The sequence below is a fragment of the Rhineura floridana genome, chromosome 1 (genome assembly GCF_030035675.1).
Source record: "Rhineura floridana isolate rRhiFlo1 chromosome 1, rRhiFlo1.hap2, whole genome shotgun sequence".
Classification (NCBI taxonomy): Eukaryota; Metazoa; Chordata; class Lepidosauria; order Squamata; family Rhineuridae; genus Rhineura; species Rhineura floridana.
In genome coordinates, this window is record NC_084480.1 from 158064922 (window position 1) to 158086542 (window position 21621).

The following is a 21621-nucleotide window of genomic DNA, read 5'->3' on the forward strand; positions in this document are numbered from 1 at the left end:
GTTATGTACATGAGAGAGTGCAACGCCCACATCCCTGGGGAGGAAACCACAATATTACCCAACTGGCCTCTACACGCTAGGTCTGTATGCTTGCTTTGGTGGGCTGGGACTTCCTTGAGGGAAGCCACTCCTCCTGGTCCTTTTCTGGGTGGGTGCACATGGCTTTCTGTTTGATCACTCACACGTATTGCCATGAAGAATAAAAGGTGAAGGGAGGCTGGCCCCCATCCTTCTGCCAACCAGGACATGCTGCCAGTTGTCAATGGAAACTGAGTTCATGGTCCATCAACAGAGAAACATTTTTGGCTGCAGGTAGGTAGAAGTTGGGGTTTGGTGTGTATCTAGAATTCTTTTCAGATATTACAGTCCAATGTAGAAAAAAAACATTTGGGCAGGAGCAGCAGGGATGAGCATCTTTGTTTTGTTGCCCTCAACTCATGGAGTGCAACAATGGGGAGTGGGGAGCCTATTGTGTCTGTGGAGGCTTCCTGTGTTTTAAATCCTGGAAAATCAGGACATGCAAAAATTCTGATGCCAAGGTGATTCTGATGCCAAGTGGGGGGGCACCTCCATTATTTTCATCAAAGGTGGCAGTCTCTGACCAACGACAGGTGGGTATGGGTTGAAGGTAGACTTGAAGTCGTCACCCTTTCCCAATATCATCTTCTTTCTCTTGTATCTAGAGTAGTGGGGAAAGATCCATTGTCCATACCGAAGTCTTCCATCTGCTGGAGATACCAGTCATAGAGCCAGTACCTCTCAAGATCATGAGGATTAAAAAAAATCGCAAATGGCTTTAGAAATGTGGAGCTGAATTTAAGATTGGAAAAATCAGAAACTGAGAGAACCGAAATTTATAGATCTTTCCATCCCTATTTGAGAGTGACAGAAAGAAAGAAGGAAGAGGGTCAGAGCTACTGCCCATTCTCACTGCCCCCTTCATGTGTTTTCTTTACACTGGATTGTAACACCCAAAGACAGCTCATGTCTCTCCTCAATTCCTCAGCTTTCCCAGGAGCAGTTTCTATTTTTGGGCCTGTTTCAAAGACACATTGCAAACAGGACCCCTTGTATCTAACTTCTTCTTCCCATTCTGATCATTTTTATCCTGCCCTTCAGCACTGCTGCTCCCTAACAAAATATAAGAACCATTTGGCTGAATGGCATTAAAATGACAAATGCAATTTAATGTAAGAAAGTGTTGTGATGCATAGAGCAAACAAGTCCTGACTTTATGGGGTTTAAACTTAACAAGTTGCCATTGATTGTAAGTGTTCTTATTTAATTCTAATTCTAAATATGTGACTAAAAATAGGAGGGGTAGCACAATATATGGTTTGCAAAAGGGCACTGATCTCAAGGTAGTTTCATTTGGTATGCCTTGATATCTGCAAATCTATCATTGGAAGAGACCTCTAAAAAAAACAGTAGGGAAAATGTTTGGAAAAGACGTGGAGTTTCGGCTATAGCTTTCTGAGGAGGGAGTGAGTTTACTGTAGACTCATCAACACAAGATCATCAACACAACAGAATAAAAGCAGTTTTTGAGGTGGAGCCCCTGACAGAGTGGGAGTGATTCGGCAGGTCGCATGAGCTGCAAGGAGTAGAGGTCAGTGGCCTGGAAGGCAAGTGTTGCATCGGGCAGGCAGGAGATGCTTTTTTCCCCTGGTGGGGAGGTGGAGAGCAGTCACGTCAGCATGGTCAGCAGTGTTATCACTTTTAATTCCCCTCTCATAATGCTAGAACCTGAGTTCATCCAATGAATCTTAATGTGGGAAAATGCAGGAGGACATACAAAATAAAGTATGCCATGGAATTCACCCCACAAGATTTAGTTAAAGGCCACCAACTTGGATGCCTTTAAATAGGGGCTTGGCAAATTCATGGAGGATAAGGCTATCAGTGCCTCCTAGCTATGATGGCTGTGTATTACTTTCAGTATCAGAGATAATATGCCTCTGAATATCGGTTGCTGGGGAGCATAAGTGGGGAGAGGGCTGTTATGTCTTTCTTATGGGCGTCTAGTTGGCCACTTTGAGTGGTCTAGTTAAAAAACACTAGTTAAAAAGAACAGAATAAAATCAGGCTCCAAAGGCAGGAGAAAGCATAGTAGGGCCTTCAAATATGACTTCAACAATCAACAAGCAGATAGACCTCAACAATTAACAAGCAGATAGGACCATGTGGCAGAAGACAATCCTCCAGGTACCTGCCCCCAAGCTGTATAGGCATAGCACCAAGCCCTTCAACTGGGTTAAAAAATGGACTGGTAGTCAGTTAAATTGTTTGAACAGAAAGATATGTCTTCATTGGCCACTGGATTCTTACTAACTTCATAAAACTATTTTTATATTTTATTGGTTTACTTGTATGTGACATTTGGGCTTTGTTTAGATCAATTGAACAGGGGCAGAGTAGTGTGCCCTGGCCTCTTTTCCCAGCTACTAACTTGTCTTTGTTACCGGGGCAGAGGTACTGCATCAGTGTCAGCACGTGAAGCTGATCGTTTGATGAGGCAGCAGAAATAGATGATCCTGATGGCCCTTTCACTGGTGTAAGCATCACTGAATTAGAAATTATATTGGTGCAAGGGCCATTGAACTGTCCTGTTAGTTACTGTGTAAGTTACTGATAAGAACTACTGACTGCTATGGAGAAATCACCACTCATACAGGGTGTAAGCATGGCCTGTATCTCTACTACTGTGAGTCATCTTCTTAGAGACCTTGGGACATTTTGTAAAAGAAAACTTCTTACTTTGAACTATGTCTGTTTTGCTAAAAGTCCTAAGCCAAATAACTGGACAACAGATAATAATTAAGGACTTTTAGTTTCTGGCAATTCAGTTCAATCAAAATCATACTTGGCAGGTTATCTACTTCTTCTAGCCCCAAAAGTAAGCAAGGCTAAACTTTGCTCATATTTGAGGAGGTAATTTAATAACCCCTGCACTTAGGATCTGTTTGGGTAGTTATCCCATAAGCAGTGTATGGTGCAGATGTGTGGGGATGTGCAAATCTTGCCAAACCGCGAAGTATTCAACATTTATGTCTGAGATCCCATTCAAACCTACCACACATTGCATTCCTGTTGCCTTACGATTTGATGTTGCTTTTTTTCACCCAATATTGTGTAGCATTGTCTTGCTTTTGTACTGGTTAAAATTGTAGCATATGCCAGATCAAAATTTTTAATAGCTATACCAAGATGAGTTAAAGTATGTTAAACCGTATACTGTATGTAAGTATGGACTGATTTCTGATATCCTTAAGGTTGTGTTTCCTATAAGCTGTAAAACATTTAACTGAAAAGTGAAACAATGTGACCTTTTAAGTATATGTCATCTTCAAATCATGTAATTTTAATCATTTTATTATTCTGTTAAATCTGACCATGATCTTTCAGATTATTTGAAATCATCAAGTGATGCAATTAGGAGTGCATTTCTGTATTTGTGTCTACGAAGAGGGGAAACATATAGTTCAGTGGTTCCCAATGTTTATGAGTGTGAGACCCCTTTTGTAAGCCCAAAAAAATTCATCCCCCCCCGCTAATTCTAATTTTAGTCTCTGTTAATTGATAAAAAGGTGCATGGCAAAATTACATCTCCAAATATCCCTTTCCATAAAAAGCTCCCTGCAGACAGGGAGGTGGTGTTTTCTTTTCTTAATGCAAAGGTCCAATCAGATTGGTATCTCCCTCCCCACCCACACACACGAGTCTGAAGATGTACAGTCCCGTCTCCCAACACCAGTGGTTCAAATCCCCATGCAGCCATGAAGCCCTACTGGGTGACCTTGGGCCAGACACAGTCTCTCAGCCTGACCTATCTCACAGGGTTAGTGTAAGGATAAAATGGAAAAGGGGGAACTATGTGAACCACCTTGAGCATCTTGGAGGAAAGGTGGGATATAAATGAAATAATAAAATAAATAAATGCATTTCTGCTGCAATACAAGGATCCCAGCCAGCCACATGCTGAGCTTTAAAAAATAAAAATAAAGAATCAGCAATGTGGTGGTGATGGAGATTTGGATTGTGCACTGCAGACAACAGGGTGAGGGGGGGGTTAGGGCTGCAGCATCTTGGAGAGATGGGGGTGTGGAGTGTAGGTGGAAGAAAGCTGGGGCACTGGAACACACACACAGTCAGAAATGAGGGGCAAGCAAGTCCTGAGCTTCCTTACTGCTTGTTGGTTCTGTCTGGGGCAGGGCGAGGTCTGGGCAACCTCGCAAATAAGAATATTGTTTAAAAGGTGGCGGCAGCGAAGCAAGAGCCAAGAAAGGCAGGTAGGCTGGCTGACAGGAAGGGAGAAAACAGCCCTTCCTTTATCTATGTTTTCTGTGTTTGCTCTAACACTCCAATGGATCAGACAAAGTAATTATTTGGGGGTCTAATGTGCTGGGGATCTCTCAGTTTGATTGTTTACATTTTGTAATATGACCAATTGGTTTTAGCAAGTAGATCTGACTGATTGGCTGACTGACTTTCCCTGTTTTGCCCCTGCTTCCCCCTTCACTCCTCTTTCTCTGTTATCTCCCCTATGCCATAGTTTAGATCTGTCTTCCCTTGTCTATCCCCTTGTCCTCTCATCAATGCACATGGATGGAGCTATATAAATCAATACTGAAACTCTATTAAAAACATGAGGTTGTAGAAAAATAAGGTGACACAAAGGTAAGAAATCAGTTCTTTATTTTAAAGAATTTATATAAACATTTCAGAGGGGAAATAGGAGAGCTGAACTTGAAGAGGGCAGGTGTCTTTTGAACACTTGCTCAAACCGATCCTATGGGGGAGGTCACTTTCTGCAGGTGATGTCTTTGTAGTTATTGCTGGCAGCCCAAAATCATCAGCGAGTTTGAAAACTCAATGAAATCATTGCACAAGTTCTGGAATTCTTCATCCTGGCATTCATCATCGTTTGGCCATTTCTCGATCCAGGTATCCTTGCTAATGATGTAGTTGACTCTGGAAAGGGAAGAAAGGAATCTTTGACTCTTTGCTCCATAGGCAAACCGGGTGCAGCAGATGAATCTAGAGTCTTCAGATATCTGGTATACACAATACCACCTCTCATGCCATTATGAAGAAACAACCAGAAGGGAATAAAATATGCACAAATGGATCACAGCCAGAGTCTCTCTCCGCCAGCTTGACATGGAGACCAAGAGACATTTCAGGCTTGTTCTAGCTAAGGCAACTGTGGGTTTAAGCCACCCTTAATAAAACTGGAATGGAAATGAGAACACTTTTAAATTTCCCTTAGAGGGATGAAGCCCAGGAACACTCTCCAAGAATATCCAAGCTGAGAGAGGCAATATAAGCTGCTTCACACTTAATGAAGCAATTGTGAATGTTATGAATTCACTGCTGCTACATCAGTGCTTTCCAAAGCAAACATGAAGTGAATCAAGCATATTCTTAAACACACAGAGTACATATACAGGTGAATTTGTGGCAGTCAATCAAGTCTACCTGCTGTGTAATATTAATAAACACCTATTCGCAATTCATAGTTCCATGTGTTTGCTATGGGGAAAAAGGGGTAAATAATGTAGGAGATAAGGATATGGGACTTGACCAGAGGTAGTGACAGAAAAGCCCACAAATGGGAGAAGATGAAGCTCCTGAGTTTCATATCAACACACTGTAAAAGTGAAGCACATGGGTTTATATACTTCTGCAGATGTGGGATGGAAGCAGCAATGATGATGGCACTAATGCAGTCCAGGTATGTGTAAAGGGGTTTTGACAGCATCATGGTTAATGTTTCTTTACAGTCTCATCTATGTCTCATGAAACTGTGAGCTGTAATCACAAGGAGTTCTCTGAGAAATCTGTGGAATTGGCCTTTGAAGAACTATTTGTTCTATACTGCTTGTTTTATTAGCTGATTGCCTTTATTTCCAAACTTGCAGTGCAACTGTTTATTGCATCTTGAATATGTTGTTAGGCACTCAGTGGACCCGACTGTAGAAAAGCAGAGTATACCTCTAACAAATAAAATAAAATACATACTCAGTTTTGGTGGGCCACATGTCATTGCTCAGTCCCCAGATCAGATAGTCCTTGTTCACCTCCAGCTGCAGAGAGTCTTTGCATCTTTTGTGACTAATAAACTTGCGGGGCTTGGCTTGTGGATTTGCATCACTCCCTGGAGGAATCAGATAAAACATGAATATTTGAATCAGGGCTGTGAGTTTTAACTGGTTTAAGGGGGCAGGGGAGAGGCAACAGTAATCAGGGGGATGAAGATGGAGGAGCTCCCTTGTTTTGCCCCTCCTACCTTAGGGTGCATACAAACCTATATAACTAGAATGCTCCTGGTATTGCGGATCTATTCTATGCTCACATCAGTTTGGTCAAATATACAAACTTCTGTGTTCTACTGGTTTCCAAGAGAAGCTGGCTATGGATAATATTGATTGGTTGACTAATGAGAATCACAGTGCTAGTTCACCATCCCACCCCCAGAGCAATTTTTTCAATTTTTAAAAACCGGAGTAGTTGTATAAATGTAATGCATACTTGTTTCACTAAATAAACTTTCAAGGGGCTAATAATAATAATAATAATGATAGACACCAAACATGGGGTGAAGAAGAAGAAATCAGATCTGGAGGCAAACACATCATACTCCAGATAAGCCCATTCTCTTGTTGCCACCCTCCAGATCTGCCTCAGATGTGCCATGTAGACAAGGGCCTTGGATGACGATCTCAGGATCTGGGAAGGTTCATATGGGAAAAGGACTCTTACTGTAAGGTTATTGTAATTGGGAATTTTAAAGATGGTCTTTCCTTCTCAGAAGGCTTTATTTAGGTGTAAATTATCTCATATGTCCTTCCATAGCTCAAAAAGGGACCTGTAATGGAGGTTTGATGATTGTTTAACAGTTATAAAATGACAATGATGATGTAAAGATTACTGAGTTAAAAGTTATTGATGAACTAAAAATTTAATAAATAACTTTTAATACAGTAACGTGTCAGTTAAAATAAATTTAAAGCTTCCTTCCTTCATTTTTTAAAAATTATACAATTTTATATCAAATCATTGCAAAACTATGTGTTACAAAATGGCCTGAAGGAGTTCTTAAAAATCCTATTAGGTGTATCCACCATTCCTGTGCTCATTGGAGGCCCCATACAGCATTGATTTCCCACTATTCACATACACTTTCTGCCCCTATAGGAGCAGCAATATCATCCCCAGAGAGGATGTAAGGTGGTCCCAGGATCCCCATATACAGTTTGTGCTATCCTGACAGGCTTTGGAGATTCCCAGAAAGAACACTGTTACCCAGAAATCACTGGGCAAAACTAAGAAGACACTGTTGTCAGGCTGGCTATAAACCTGAGAGACACTACACCACAAAATGGCCTATGTGATTTTTAAAATAGCTTCAGTTTGGTTCACTTGAGGCTGCTTGAGACCTGAGGGGAAAAGTAGCTAAAAGAGTGTCATCTCAACTGAGAGGATGTTGCCAGTCATATGCACAGGACATGGTATTTGGCAATCCAATCAATGCAAAAGCAATTGTAAACATCTGGCCTTAGGAGAGGAGCCCATTGTTCAAATCTGTACCTTATCAAGCTAGCTAAAAAGCCCATTACCCTGACCATACGACTCATAATAAGTATGGAAAATAAGGAAGGACACTTGCTTCTAAGGAAACTCAGGGGTCCTTGCAACACAGTTTGAAAATCACTGGCCTCAAGTGAGCCTTTAAATATTTATTTAAAGCATTATAAGAAAATGCTCTTACTTTTGTATCAAAGGCATGTTTACCTTCAGCAGGGAAATTCTTACCTGATTTAATAAGTTCTAGAACTTCCATGAGGTAGTTGTTATATTCAAGTTCTACTTCTGTTAGAATCAGCCTGGTTTTGTACACTTAAAATCAAAGATATTAAGATGATTGCATGCTTTCCCCAAAAGGCCTTAAGATTTATGTCAGTAAATTCAACTTGTTTCTGATCTTTATCTCAAATTACCCAATCTGCTCATCTGAACTGCTTGCCAAAAACAAACTATAACTATGGCCTCCAGGAAAGAAGAAACACAATAATACTAACACAGTGGTCTTCAATTGGTCCAAACCCACCTCTGACTTCCAACATCCAATTTTCACATTTTCACTTTTGATATTTAATAGTACTAATAATGCACATTATTACTCCTAAAATGGCAATTCAGAGTAATATACATAGGGTTATATTCCACTGTCATACCCAGAATAGACCCACTGAAATTAATGAACCAAAGTTAATCATGTCTACTAACTTCTACCCACTAAGTAGGGCTAGCACTGAATGCCATCCACAGTATTATCTTAGCATTACTACTAAATGAAAACCAGTGATTTTACACTTGATCTTAGCCAGAAGGCTCAGAAGTTATTGAAAACCAGAAGTTATTGAAAATTCACACTTCAGTGGATCACCTGGGTATGTTTGTTCTTCCAGATTTCATTCCCGTGAAGAGTGATATTAGAACGTCTAACTTGTAACGCAGTTCCTATACTTAAACTGGTTTTGTTTTGTTTTGAGGTTCACCGCTGTTGAGAACCCTTCCTTACAAAGGTAATCTTAGTTGCTAAAATTGCACTTTTAAAGTTGTGTCACGATAGAGTTCAAAAAACTGTTTCTGCAACTACTATCTTTATTCCAGTGACTCTATGTCTATTTGAAAGGTGACTGTATCCACTGTATACCCTCATGTAAATTGTGAGGGCAATAGGCACTGAATTGTTCAATTAATTGCACAGCACCTCCTTTGCTAGAAGCAACATTTACTGTTTGATCTTCCTCAAAAAACTGTGCAACAGTTGGAAACATCACCATTACGTTTGATGTTTTCTTACCAAAAAGCATGCATGGCATCCAAAGGGATCCAACACTCGTCTTCTGCATCTCCTCTTGCTTTCTATTACTTTTGCCACCTCCTTTCTTTCACTTGCTGCTGCCTTTTTCTCTCCCTACTTTCTTGCACTTTTTGTCCTTCCCTTTATTTTGCTCTTTTTTCACTTGCTACCTTATCACCAGCTGTCTGCCTTGCCCTTTTCCTCTCTGCTGACATCTTCTTCCACCTTCACATGTCAGTCAATTCTTTCTCTCATCTTCTTCTACTTTCTTTCGTCTGCCATTGTTGCCTTTCCTATAGGCAATCAGAGCCATTCCTTTGCACTTCCATGTTCAGAACAGAGACAGCTATGGTTCCCTCTCCAGTTTCCTCCACGCACTAAAATCTACCCTGCCCACCCCTCCACACAGACACAGCTCAGCAAAGTTTTATTCTCATGTAGCTCACCATGAGCTGAAAAGCAAAGTGTTGCTGTACAGGGAGATTCATAAAGGGATCCCCCTTCTTTGCACAAGAAGTAACTTTTCCCCTGACCCAGCCCTATTTCAGGATGCAGGAAGTGGGGTAAGGATGATGTGGCATTCCTGCTCCCTCCATCCCTGCAGCCAACAGACTGCTGCTGTGACTACCTCCCCCCCCCAGCTGCTCCCATGGTGACAACTGCTGGGCAACCGAGTTATCCCGCTGCAGCTACCACTTTATTGTTCTAGTCCCCAGCTTTCTCTTCATGGTGTTGCTGCCTTCCTTCAGACCCTGCTGGGCTTCTGTTAGTTAAGAAAAAAAAATGTGTGTGGGGGGGGTAGGGTGCCATTTCTGGTTGTGGCAACAGGTAATGTTATTTTAACAATATAAGAAGACCCTGCTAGATAGGGCCAATGGTCCATCCTGTTCTCACAACAGTCAGCCAGATGTCTATGGGAAGCCCACAAGCAGGACCTAAGCACAAGAATGCTCATCCCTCCTGCAGTTTCCAGCAACTAGTATTTAGCAACATACAGCCTCCAACCATCATGGCAAGTAGCCTTATCCCCCATGAATTTGTCTAATCCCATTTAGAGCCATCCAAGCTGATATTTGTCACTGCCTCCTATGGGAGCAAATCCCATAGTTTAACTATGTGTTGTGTGAAAAAGTGCCTTGTGTACAAGGTTCAGCAATATAAACTCTAGTTACCATAATCCACACTTGGCTTGCAGGCTTCTGCAATTCGTAGCTGCAGATCAACAGGTTTCTCTGCCTTGTTGAAAAAGGAGCAGGTTTCTTTAGGAGAAGAGCAGAGAGAGAAAGAGAATGAGGACATGGGAAGTTTTCCTTTTTTTCCAATCTTAAATCCAGTTCTCTACACTTCTGTAGCAACTCCCTTTAAAAAAAAATAAAAATCCTCATGAAATTTCTTCAGCATTTTAGTGCAAATGTTTCCTAATAGACATATTTTTGTATGCAGTTTTAGCTTTATCCATTTTTGCAAGCAATTTCTCCAAATATTTTTCCAATTATTTTTATCAACCCCCAAAATAGTAAACATTCCCCCTCCAACACACTACAGGATTTCCAAAGTTATAATGTATAGGAAACTACAAAAAGTTATCACAAGAGACACAAATGGATCCATAGCCCCTTATGCTTTCCATATTTCTGAAGCAACTGTTCATAGGTGTCCTTGATGTTGTAATTAGATGCCTATAAGTCCCACTAGAGGGCATAAAAGGGCCGTGGTTTTTCTTTGCCTTGCAGAAGCCAAGCATGTACCATTTTTCTTGAGAGTGCAATAGTCCAAACATTTCTATGCCAACCAGATAAGATCTCTGAACTACAGACTCCTATGTGGCAAAATCAACAAAACAGATATAAATTCCTTACATTTAATATCACAATTTACCCCTTAAATATTTATTTTATTATTTATTATTTGATTTCTATCCCACCCTTCCAGCAGGAGCCCAGGGCAGCAAATACTGATAGCAAAAACAATTCTGGAGATACAGCAATAGGTTATCTTGTTATTTTAACAACTTCTTGGTAGATCCTGTGTTTTTGTATGTTATTCTTACTAATATATTCATTTTCCTTTTCATACACATTTCACCCTAATATATGGATTTTGGAAACACTGTTTGGCTAGAGAACTGCACTGCAAAATTTGGATAAGTATTTGAAGGGTGGCTGTGCTTCATTTCTCATGTTTTGGAAAGTGCAAATCTGATAGATTTGGCTTGAAATGGGAACAGAAACTGAACTTCTCCCAGCCACTACTGCCAGATTTACAATTTCCAAATATTTCGGGACTCCAGCAGCACCCCAAGCAATTATTCACCATTGTGATCTTTTCTGCATGGTCATGAGTCTACCTCAGGAGATTTTAAGACATTATGGAGATAATTTATTTTATACAGCAGTTGACATTTCAACAGCAAAAGTATTAGTAGTGGCACGGAATTCAACGATGGAGGAATTCAAATGGAGGTTTCTGCAGTGCAGCCAGAACTGTATGTAAGCTCCCGGTTGGAAATCGGTGAAGAACTGGTGGACTAAGAGTAGTAGCTCCTCTAAGGAATCGCTTCAACCATGGATGCATTGCTATCAAGTTGAAGTCCCTGATTTGTAAGACAGATGACAAAGCTGAGAGCTGCCTTTTCAGAGTGTTAGGTCGCATGCCCTTCCGAAGCCTGTCTTGTAGAAATAACAGCACTTCATAGACCGCAGCCGATACTGGTTCAACCCCTTTTCTGCCACACCAAGAGGAAAACGTCTTCCACGTTGCCTGATAACTTTGAAGGGTTGATGGTTGCCTGGCCGCCAGGATGGTAGTCACCACCTCTGCTGGTATGCCCGAATTTAACAGTTGTAGGCATTCAATTTCCAGGCGGTTAGCTGAAGCCATTGGAGTCCTGGATGTAGCAGTAGACCCTGATGCAGCAGGTCTGGCCTTGATGGAAGATGAAACGGGGGTGATGTGGTCAACTGAATGATGTATGAGAACCATGGACGTCGTGGCCAGTATGGGGCCACTAACACCACACTGGCCCTCTCTGACTGAATTTTCTTGAGAACTCTGGATAACAGAGGTGTCAGAGGAAAGGCATAGTGCCAGCCCTTCAGCCAGGACATCCACCTGTTCCACATTGTGAGACAAGTACCTCGAGTAAAAACATCTGTTCTGGTGATTGATCTCCGAGGCAAACAAATCTATGGTGACAGTTCCGAACATAGACTGAAGGGATTTAAATACCTCCCTGTTGAGGGCCCACTCCCCCGGGAACAGTTGTTGCCGACTGAGCCAGTCGGCTGTCACATTTAGGTGGCCCTGGATGTACTCTGCTCTGATTGAGGAAAGATGCTGTTCCTCCCACAAAAGCATGTCCATGGCTTCCCTTTGTAGTGATAATGACCTTGTGCCCCCTTGCTTGTTCAAGTGGGCACGGGTTGTTGTGTTGTCGGTTCAAATCAAAACATCTGGAAACCTGAGTGAATGAAGAAAGTGACGAAGCACCAGGTGTGTTGCTTGAAGCTCCAACCAATTCATGCTTCTGGTTAACTCCGACTGTGACCACTTGCCCTGGATATACTGGCTCTGACAGTGAGCTTCGCATCCTTTGAGGCTGGCATCGGTGGTGATGAGGGAGCAAGGGGGATCGTACATCGGGACACCCCTTCGCAGATATGTCTCTGATTTCCACCAAAGAAGAGAAGTCTTGACGCTGTGGGGAATTCATACATAGTGGTGCCTGCAGTGTGCAATGTCCTCCTGATAGTTTATTAACAGCCATTGTAGCGGGCGAGAGTGTAGGCGAGCCCAAGGAGTAATCCCTATGGCAGAGGCCATCATGCCCAACAACTTTGCCAACTTCATGATGTCTGCTGATGTCACCCAAACCAAGGACATTGATAGGGCCTTGATTTTGTAAACCCTCTCCTGAGAAAGCGAAATAGATTGGTGAACTGTGTCTATCCATGCCCCCAGGTGCTGTAGCTGCTGTGATGGAGTTAGGTGACTCTTCATGGTGTTCACCAAGAATCCGTGGTCTTTTAAATGGGCTAAGGTTATCTGGACGTTCTCCTGGGCCTGGTGAAAGGACTTGGATCGGATCAGCAAGTCATCCAGGTAAGGCTGGCCACTAATGCCGCCATTACCTTGGTGAAGACTCTTGGAGCTGACGACAGACCAAAAGGTAAGGCTTTGAACTGGTAGTGACCTCCGTTGTAAGAGAAACAGAGCAGGCAGTGGTGTACTGGGAGAATGGGAATATGAAGGTATGCTTCCTTCAAATCTATTGAGGCCAGGTAATCTTGATGTTGTAGAGCCTCCTTGATGGATGTTATGGTCTCCATCCTGAACTTCTGCTGGATAACAAAGTGGTTTAGAAACTTCAGGTCGAGTACCGCACGCTACGTTCTGTCTTTCTTCCCCACCAAGAAGAAGACTGAGTAAAGCCCTGTGAAACGCTCATGGGAAGGAACTTCCTCTATTGCAGAGATGTTTAGCAGGTGACATATTTCGCTGAATACTGCTTGTTGCTTTACTGCAGAGCTTGAGACCAGGGAAGGAATTAACTTGGCAGGTGGATACTCCGACAGTTCTATCTTATGTTCACTATTTTGAGTACCCAACAGTCCTGAGTGGACTCTTGCCAACAGTAGAAGAACTGACTGAGTCTGCCCCCTACTGGTGGAATCTGATCTGAGTCAGAAGTATCTTTGGTTCTGGCGTGCCTGTCTTCCTTGACCATAAGCGCCTCTGGAAGCGTTAGGTTGCTGAGAATGTTGTTGAAAATGAGATCTGTTCCAAAAGGGACGGCCACTTCTGAATTCTCTAGTTTGACTCAGGTTCCTGGAACCACGAAAGGAATGAAATACCTGAGGCGAAGAAAAAGGACATTGAAACAAATGTCTGTCCTCCCATCTTTGGAAGGGCATCATCTTCTTCTTGTCCCTTGTCTCCACCAGAACATCCTGCAACGCTGCATCACCAAACAACTTTGTGCCAGAAAAAGGGACAGAAGCCAAATTCACACAGGAGGAAAAGTCCACATCCCAGGGGTTCAGCCATAGATGTCTATGAGCGAGAGTTGCTGCTGCCATGGCTCTGCAGGAGAACTGAACAGAATCCATGGTGGCGTCTGCTATGAAAGACAATGACCTTGAAACTTTTAGTAAAGATTTTCTTATCCTAGTTGGATCTTGATCCGCATCATCTAACAGCTCTTCGATCCACAGCAGTGCTGCCCTGGCAAAAACCGACGCAGCCACTGAAGCCCGAATTGAGAGGGCATTAGCATCATGTGAATGTTTAAGGGCAGTATCGACCTGCGTTCATTGGGATCCTTCAGTTGCACATCTCTAGCCCAGGGCAGAAGATCTCCAGTTGCTGCTTCTTAATGCCAGATCGGTAAATAACAAAACCTCCCTCATCCATGATTTAATTGTGGATGAGGCGGCCGATCTGGCATGTATTACCGAAACCTGGGTGAGCGATCTGGGAGGTATTAATCTCTCCCAGTTGTGCCCACCTGGATATTCGGTCCAGCATCTGGGTAGATCCGAGGGTCGGGGAGGGGGAATCGCTGTGGTCTATAAAAGTTCCATTCCTCTCGTTAGGTACCCTATCCAGGTGGCTAATGGCCTGGAGTGTCTGCACATTGTGTTGGGCCAGCGAGACAGACTGGGAATACTGCTGGTGTACCGTCCACCCTGCTGCCCAGCAGCTTCCCTAACTGAGCTGACGGAGGTGGTCTCGGATTTGGTGTTGCGATCCCCCAAACTTCTGGTATTGGGGGATCTCAACATTCATGCCGAGGACACCTTGTCTGGAGCGGCTCAGGACTTCATGACATCCATGACAGCCATGGGGCTGTCTCAATTTGTTACTGGCCCTACGCATGTGTTGGGACATACTCTAGACTTGATTTTTGCCACTGGGCTAGGGGATGGTGATCTGGGAGTGAGGAATTTTACATCTATTCCTTTGTCATGGACAGATCACCGCCTATTGAGATTTAGACTCACACTGTTTTCTCCCCTCTGCAAGGGTGGAGGACCAATTAAGATGGTCCGTCCCCGGAGACTAATGAATCCTGAGGGATTTCAAAGGGCTCTGGGGAATTTTCCGGCTGATAAAACTGACGACTCTGTCGAAACCCTGGTCACTCTGTGGAATACGGAAATGACCCAGGCAGTTGACACAATCGCCCCAGTGCGCCCTCTCCGCTGCAGAGCTCAATTGGCCCCTTGGTTTACCGCGGAGCTAAGAGTGATGAAGCAAGAAAGGAGACGGCTTGAGTGCAAATGGAGGCGAACTCCCGACGGCTGTAATTATGCTCTTGTGAAGGCCTCTTCTAAACGTTATGTGAAGGCGGTGAAGGCGGTGAGGGCAGCAAAGAAGCAGTACTTTGCTGCCTCTATTCAGTCACCTTGTAACCGCCCAGCGGAACTTTTTAAAGTTGTCCGGGGACTTCTACACTCTAGTCCTCCGGATGCAATTCAATCATCAATAACCCGCTGTAATGAATTCATGAGGCACTTCCAAGATAAGATCACTAACATCCGCCGGGACCTTGACTCCAATATTGTAGCAGTTGAACCTAATGAGGTGTCCAGAACACAGTCCTGTCTGGTTTTATTGGATGAGTTTCAGTTAGTAAAGCTCGAGGATGTGGACAAGGTGCTTGGACAGGTGCGGGCGACCACTTCTGCTCTGGATCCTTGCCCCTCATGGCTAATAAAAGCTAGCAGGAATGGAACAGCCGGTTGGGCCAAGGAGGTGATTAATGCCTCCTTACGAGAGGGAGTGGTCCCACCCTGCCTGAAACAGGCGGTGGTGAGACCGCTTCTAAAAAAGCCCTCCTTGGACCCCGATAATTTCAACAACTATAGACCGGTAGCAAATATTCCATTCCTGGGCAAGGTTCTAGAGCGCGTGGTCGCTCACCAACTCCAGGCTCTCTTGGATGAAACTGATTATCTTGATCCATGTCAATCGGGCTTTCGGCCGGGGTTTGGTACAGAAACGGCCTTGGTCGCCCTGTATGATGACCTTTGTCGGGAGAAAGACAGAGGGAGTGTAACTCTGTTGGTTCTCCTTGATCTCTCGGCGGCTTTTGATACCATCGACCATGGTATCCTTCTGGGGCGACTCACGGAGTTAGGAATTGGAGGCACTGCTTGGCGGTGGCTGCGTTCCTATCTTGGGAATCGTCTCCAGAAGGTTATGCTTGGGGAGCACTACTCGAGTCCCTGGGTACTCCAATATGGGGTCCCGCAGGGTTCAGTTCTGTCCCCCATGCTCTTTAATATCTATATGAAGCCGCTGGGTGAGGTCATCAGGAGTTTTGGAGTGCGTTTTCAGCAATATGCTGATGATACGCAACTCTACTTCTCCTTTTCATCTTCCTCAGGTGAGGCTGTCGATGTACTGAACCGCTGCCTGGCCGCGATAATGGACTGGATGAGAGCCAATAAACTGAAACTCAATCCTGACAAGACTGAGATGCTGTTGGTGGGGGGGCACTCTGCCCAGATGGTTGATATCAGACCTGCCCTGGATGGGGTTACACTCCCCCTAAAGGAGCAGGTCCGTAGTTTGGGGGTCTTATTAGATCCGCTCCTGTCACTTGAGGCTCAGGTAGCCTCGGTGGCACGGAATGCGTTCTACCAGCTCCGGCTGGTAGCCCAACTACGACCCTATCTGGACAGGGAGAACCTCGCCTCAGTTATTCACGCTCTGGTAACCTCTAGATTGGATTACTGTAATGCACTCTACGTAGGGTTACCTTTGAAGATGATTCGGAAACTTCAGCTAGTGCAGAATGCTGCGGCCAGAGTTCTTACTAGGACGAAGAAATTCGACCATATAACACCTATTCTGGCCCAGCTGCACTGGCTACCAATATGTTTCCAGGCCAGATTCAAAGTGTTGGTTCTTACCTATAAAGCCCTTAATGGCATCGGACCGCAATATCTGATGGAACGCCTCTCCCGCTATGTACCTACCCGGTCACTGCGCTCGACAGCTAAGGCCCTTCTCCGGGTCCCAACTCATAAGGAGGCCCGGAGATCAGCAACTAGATCTAGGGTCTTTTCGGTGGTGGCCCCCGAATTATGGAATGCCCTCCCAGATGAGATACGCCTGGCGCCTTCTTTGTTATCCTTTCGGCGCCAGGTAAAAACCTACCTCTTTGCCCAGGCATTTTAACCTTAATTTAATGTTAATTTTAAATTTAATTTTATTGTATTTTTATTTTTAAGTTGTATTTTAATTTTGTTTTTAATATGTTTTATAATCTACACTTGCTTGTATTTTAATTGTGGTTTTATCTTGTTGTACACCGCCCTGAGAGCTTGTTGCTATAGGGCGGTTTAGAAATGTAATTAATTAAATAAATAAAATAAATAAGCGCATGGGAAAGCAGAGCAGAGATGGGACCATCCACTGCTGGAGTCCGAAGCTGCTCCATGACGTCTGCATCTAGAACATAAAACTTTTGGCAATATTAATACCCTTTCTACACTGTACCGGGGAATCCCACTCTGCTTTCATTATAGCCTTGAATGGTGCAGGCAGCAGAATGCATCTAGTTGATGTCTTAGGGACTGGTCATACCAGCGCACTTTTAGGGAGTGGTTCCTGCTGCTGCTGTTGCTGCTGTGTGGAAGATAAATCTAAGGCAGTCATGACTTTAGCAAACAAGGGAGGAAAATACATCTCCAAAAACAGTCTAGTTGACACTAGATCCTCTGTGCCCGAATCATCACTCCAATCGCCCCCATCTAGCAACACATCTCCCTCAGCCTCTGACGCTTGACCCCTGGTAAAAGCAAAAAGGCTCGGGGACGGCAAACTATCCTGCTGCTGCCCAGCAGAGTGCCTCTTTAAGAGGGGGGGATCCAGACTCGTTGTGCCCTGTGGAGGGGGCTGTGTACGCTTAGCAGCGCTTCCTGAAGACAGCTCCTTAATCAAATCTCCCATCATAGCCGCCCTTAACTGTTGCAGCACTGTTGGAAAAAAAAGATCAGCCCATAAAACTTGTGGCTGTGGCTGTTGCAGCAGAAGCCCTGACATTTGCTGGGACTGTGAGACTGGGGAGGGGGGTTAGGGACATGCAACCCGACCGCCCCTGTCACATACTGTTGTTCCGTGCAGTCATGCCGGACTTGTAGAGAAGCTCCTGCGTTCTCTTTGTCAGAGGATAAAGGCTCTAGGCACGTAGCGTCATTATGCGTTAGGCAAGGAGGCTCAGAGAAATGCACTTGCTGTGCTGCTGACAGGGCAGGCATGCATGAGGCCAATGGTTGTCGTGGAGAATGTGCTTGCCGTGCTGGTTGCAGGGCGTGAATGCAAGACGCAGCGTTTCAGGCACATTGTGAACAATCACCTCCTCTTCGGATGCACACCTTAACATGGTGAGGGGTTTTAGATTGTCAAAGAAGCTGAGAGCAAAGCCGTCAGGAGTCTTGAGCAAGAGGCTAGACTCCTAGCAGGGGCACCCAAGGCGGAATGGTCAAAGCTGAGACACCAGAATAAGATGCATCCAAACTCAGAGGAAGCCACCTCTGAATACCTCTTACCATGAAAATCCTACAAACAGAGTATCCAAAATGCAACACGAGATAGTGCTGGAAGATGAGACCCCCAGGTCAGAAGGCACTCACCGAGCTACTGGGGAAGAACAAAGGACAAGTACGAGTAGCGCTGTGACTAATGACGCAGCTGCGTCAAAGCCGAAAGGAAGCCCAGAGGCTGATGTGCACAGATGCATAAGGAGAGTCCGGAGTTGTACGACACACACAATAGGAACATGGAATGTGAGAAGCATGAACCAGGGAAAGTTAGAAATTGTCAAGCAAGAAATGGAACGCATCAGCATTACAATACTTGGCGTGAGCGAACTAAAATGGACGGGAATGGGACATGTTCAATAAGGCAACTACAAAATATTGTATGCAGGAAATGAGAAATTAAGAAGAAATGGGGTTGCTTTAATAGTGAGAAGTGATGTAGCAAGAGCAATTAGGAGCTACAACGTAAGGTCTGAACAAGTGATATCAATGAGATTAAATGGGAAACCTATCAACATAACCATCATCCAAGTCTATGCTCCAACAGCAAATGCAGAAGAGGAGGAATTGGAGAGATTTCACGCAGAAGTACAGGAAGAAATTGACCACACACCAAAACAAGATGTGCTGATAATCATGGGGGACTGGAATGCAAAAGTAGGAAACAGAGAAGAACTAGGAATTGTGGGGAAATGGGGCCTAGGAGACAGAAACGAAGCAGGAGAAAGACTGATTGAATTCTGTGAAGCCAATAATTTGTTTCTTGCGAACACATTTTTTGAACAATCGAAAAGGCGACTGTACACGTGGACATCACCAAATGGCCAATATAGGAATCAAATTGATTATAAAATTGGTAGCAGAAGATGGAGAAGTTCCATACTTTCTGCAAAAACAAGACCAGGAGCAGACTGCGGTACAGATCATGAACTGGTCGTATCAAAAATCAGAGTAAAGCTAAAGAAGACCAACAAAGCAATCATAATGCCAAACTACAATTTAAATAACATCCCAGAAGCATATAAAGATCAAATACGGAACAGGTTTAAGGCTTTAAACTTAGTTGACAGAGAACCAGAAGAACTATGGAATGAAGTCAGAGACGTTACCAGGGAAGAATGCAAAAAGACAATACCTCTAGCTAAAGAGAGAGAAAGACCCCAATGGATGACTGAAAAAACTCTTCAAATGGTTAAAGAGAGAAGGAAAGCAAAAGCAAAAGGCAACAGAAACACAGTCAGAACCCTAAATGCAACAATACAGCGACTAGTACGTAGGGACAAAGAGAACTATTACAATAGTTACTGTATAGAAATAGGACAACAAAAAGGGTAGAACAAGAGCCCTGTTCCAAAAGATTAGAGAAATGAAAAGGAAATTTAAACCAAGAGTAGGGATGTTGAATAATCCACAGGGAAACACACTGACTGACCAAGATGAAATAAAAGGAAGATGGAAGCAATACACTGAAGAACTCTATAAAAGAGATGCCAGGATGGCAGATTCATTCACAGAGGAACCATATGATGAAGAACCAGAAATTTTAGAATGCGAGGTGAAAGCTGCTCTTAAAATACTTGGAAGAAACAAATCACCAGGAATAGATGGCATACCAATAGAGTTGCTACAAGCTACTGAGACTGAATCAGTCCAAATTTTGAGTAAAATCTGTCAAGAAATATGGAAAACTGAACAATGGCTCACAGACTGGAAGCGTTCCATATACATCCCAATTGGAACGGACCAAGGAATTTCAGAAGAAAATCACCCTGTGCTTTATAGATTACAGCAAAGCCTTTGACTGTGTAGATCATGAAAAACTATGGAATGCTTTAAAAGAAATGGGGGTGCCACAGCATCTGATTGTCCTGATGCGCAACCTATACTCTGGACAAGAGGTTACTGTAAGGACAGAATATGGAGAAACCGATTGGTTCCCAATCGGAAAGGGTGTGAGACAGGGGTGTATTTTATCACCCTTATTTAATCTGTACGCAGAACATATCATACGGAAAGCAGGATTGGACCAAGATGAAGGAGGTGTGAAAATTGGAGGGAGAAATATCAATAATTTAAGATATGCAGACAATACCATACTACTAGCAGAAACCAGTAATGATTTGAAACGAATGCTGATGAAAGTTAAAGAAGAAAGCACAAAAGCAGGACTACAGCTGAACGTCAAAAAGACTAAAGTAATGAGGACTCCTCCATGAGGAGGCAGGGACTGCAGCCTTCAGAGTACACCTTGTTTCTTTGAGACCACGGGTGACCAGATCCCAGAATTTACCTTCATTCCGTTCCGTTACCGCTTGGCCCAGTTCCTGCCACTGGGCTTTTATATATACCCCTTTCTTGTTTTTGAGCAATCTTTTATATTCCGTCCTACATTTAATTAAGTTTTCCGTTGTTTCCTCAGATGATTTCTTGTGGGATTTCCTTATTTTTCTGGCCAGTTCTCTTTTACATTCAGCATCAAACCAACCATGGCAAGTTATCTGTGTACTTTAATCTTTAGATGTTACAAAGCAAGGCCTAAGTTCTGTAACAATTTGCTGGAAGACATCTATATGATTCAAGGATTTATCCCAAAATAATTGTTGCTTGTTCGGCTTGTTTTACTTTGTAGTTTCTTCTGGGTAGTGCTACTCAGCCTGCAGGACCATTTCAGTCTCCTCTCGCCCAGCATTTCCCCAATCAGTTGATGATACATGTTCAAGCAGTGGGCTTAAGGACACCGATATGGGAAAATTGTCACTTTCAGTTCGTTCAAGAATTTCAAAAGTATTTACTAAAGGGAATAGTGAGGCAGAGACCATGATATGGTCAATAGCACTAGCGCCTCGTTTTCTCAAGTAGGTGAAATAGCCTCTGGTTTTATCCACTGAACTCCCATGAAGGGAGTATAAATTCAGATATATAAATTCTAAGAATTTTAATCCTTGCTGATTATATTTACTATCCATGGAGGTATGGGATGTTAAAAATATCTCTTCCAAGTCTATGTCCAAAGGTTGCAAGAAACCTTCAGAATTTGCCCCAATTCGGGCATTGAAGTCTCCACATATAAAAATATATGCTTGTGGGAACTTCTGATCTATCTGCTCCAGCAGAAGGAATAGATCTTTCCATATCTTAGGGGCTATTTGCGGACAGTTAGTAGATGGCAAATAGGTATTTATACAAAAAAGGGATCTCCAG

The 21621-nt window shown here is 43.4% G+C and overlaps 1 protein-coding gene across 1 annotated transcript in view; it reads right to left on the reverse strand.

The window, feature by feature from the left end:
- Nucleotides 1-4678: 4678 nt before the first annotated feature.
- The window catches only part of C3 (complement C3), a 115501-nt gene continuing 98558 nt past the window's right edge, over nt 4679-21621 (reverse strand). Inside the window, exons 37-40 of the mRNA XM_061639347.1 lie at nt 10042-10128; nt 7816-7899; nt 6022-6157; nt 4679-4971 (exon numbers count right to left, since the gene is read on the reverse strand). Coding sequence (XP_061495331.1) covers nt 4830-4971; nt 6022-6157; nt 7816-7899; nt 10042-10128 — 449 coding nt within the window. The 3' untranslated portion in view covers nt 4679-4829. The remainder of the gene's footprint in view (nt 4972-6021; nt 6158-7815; nt 7900-10041; nt 10129-21621) is intronic.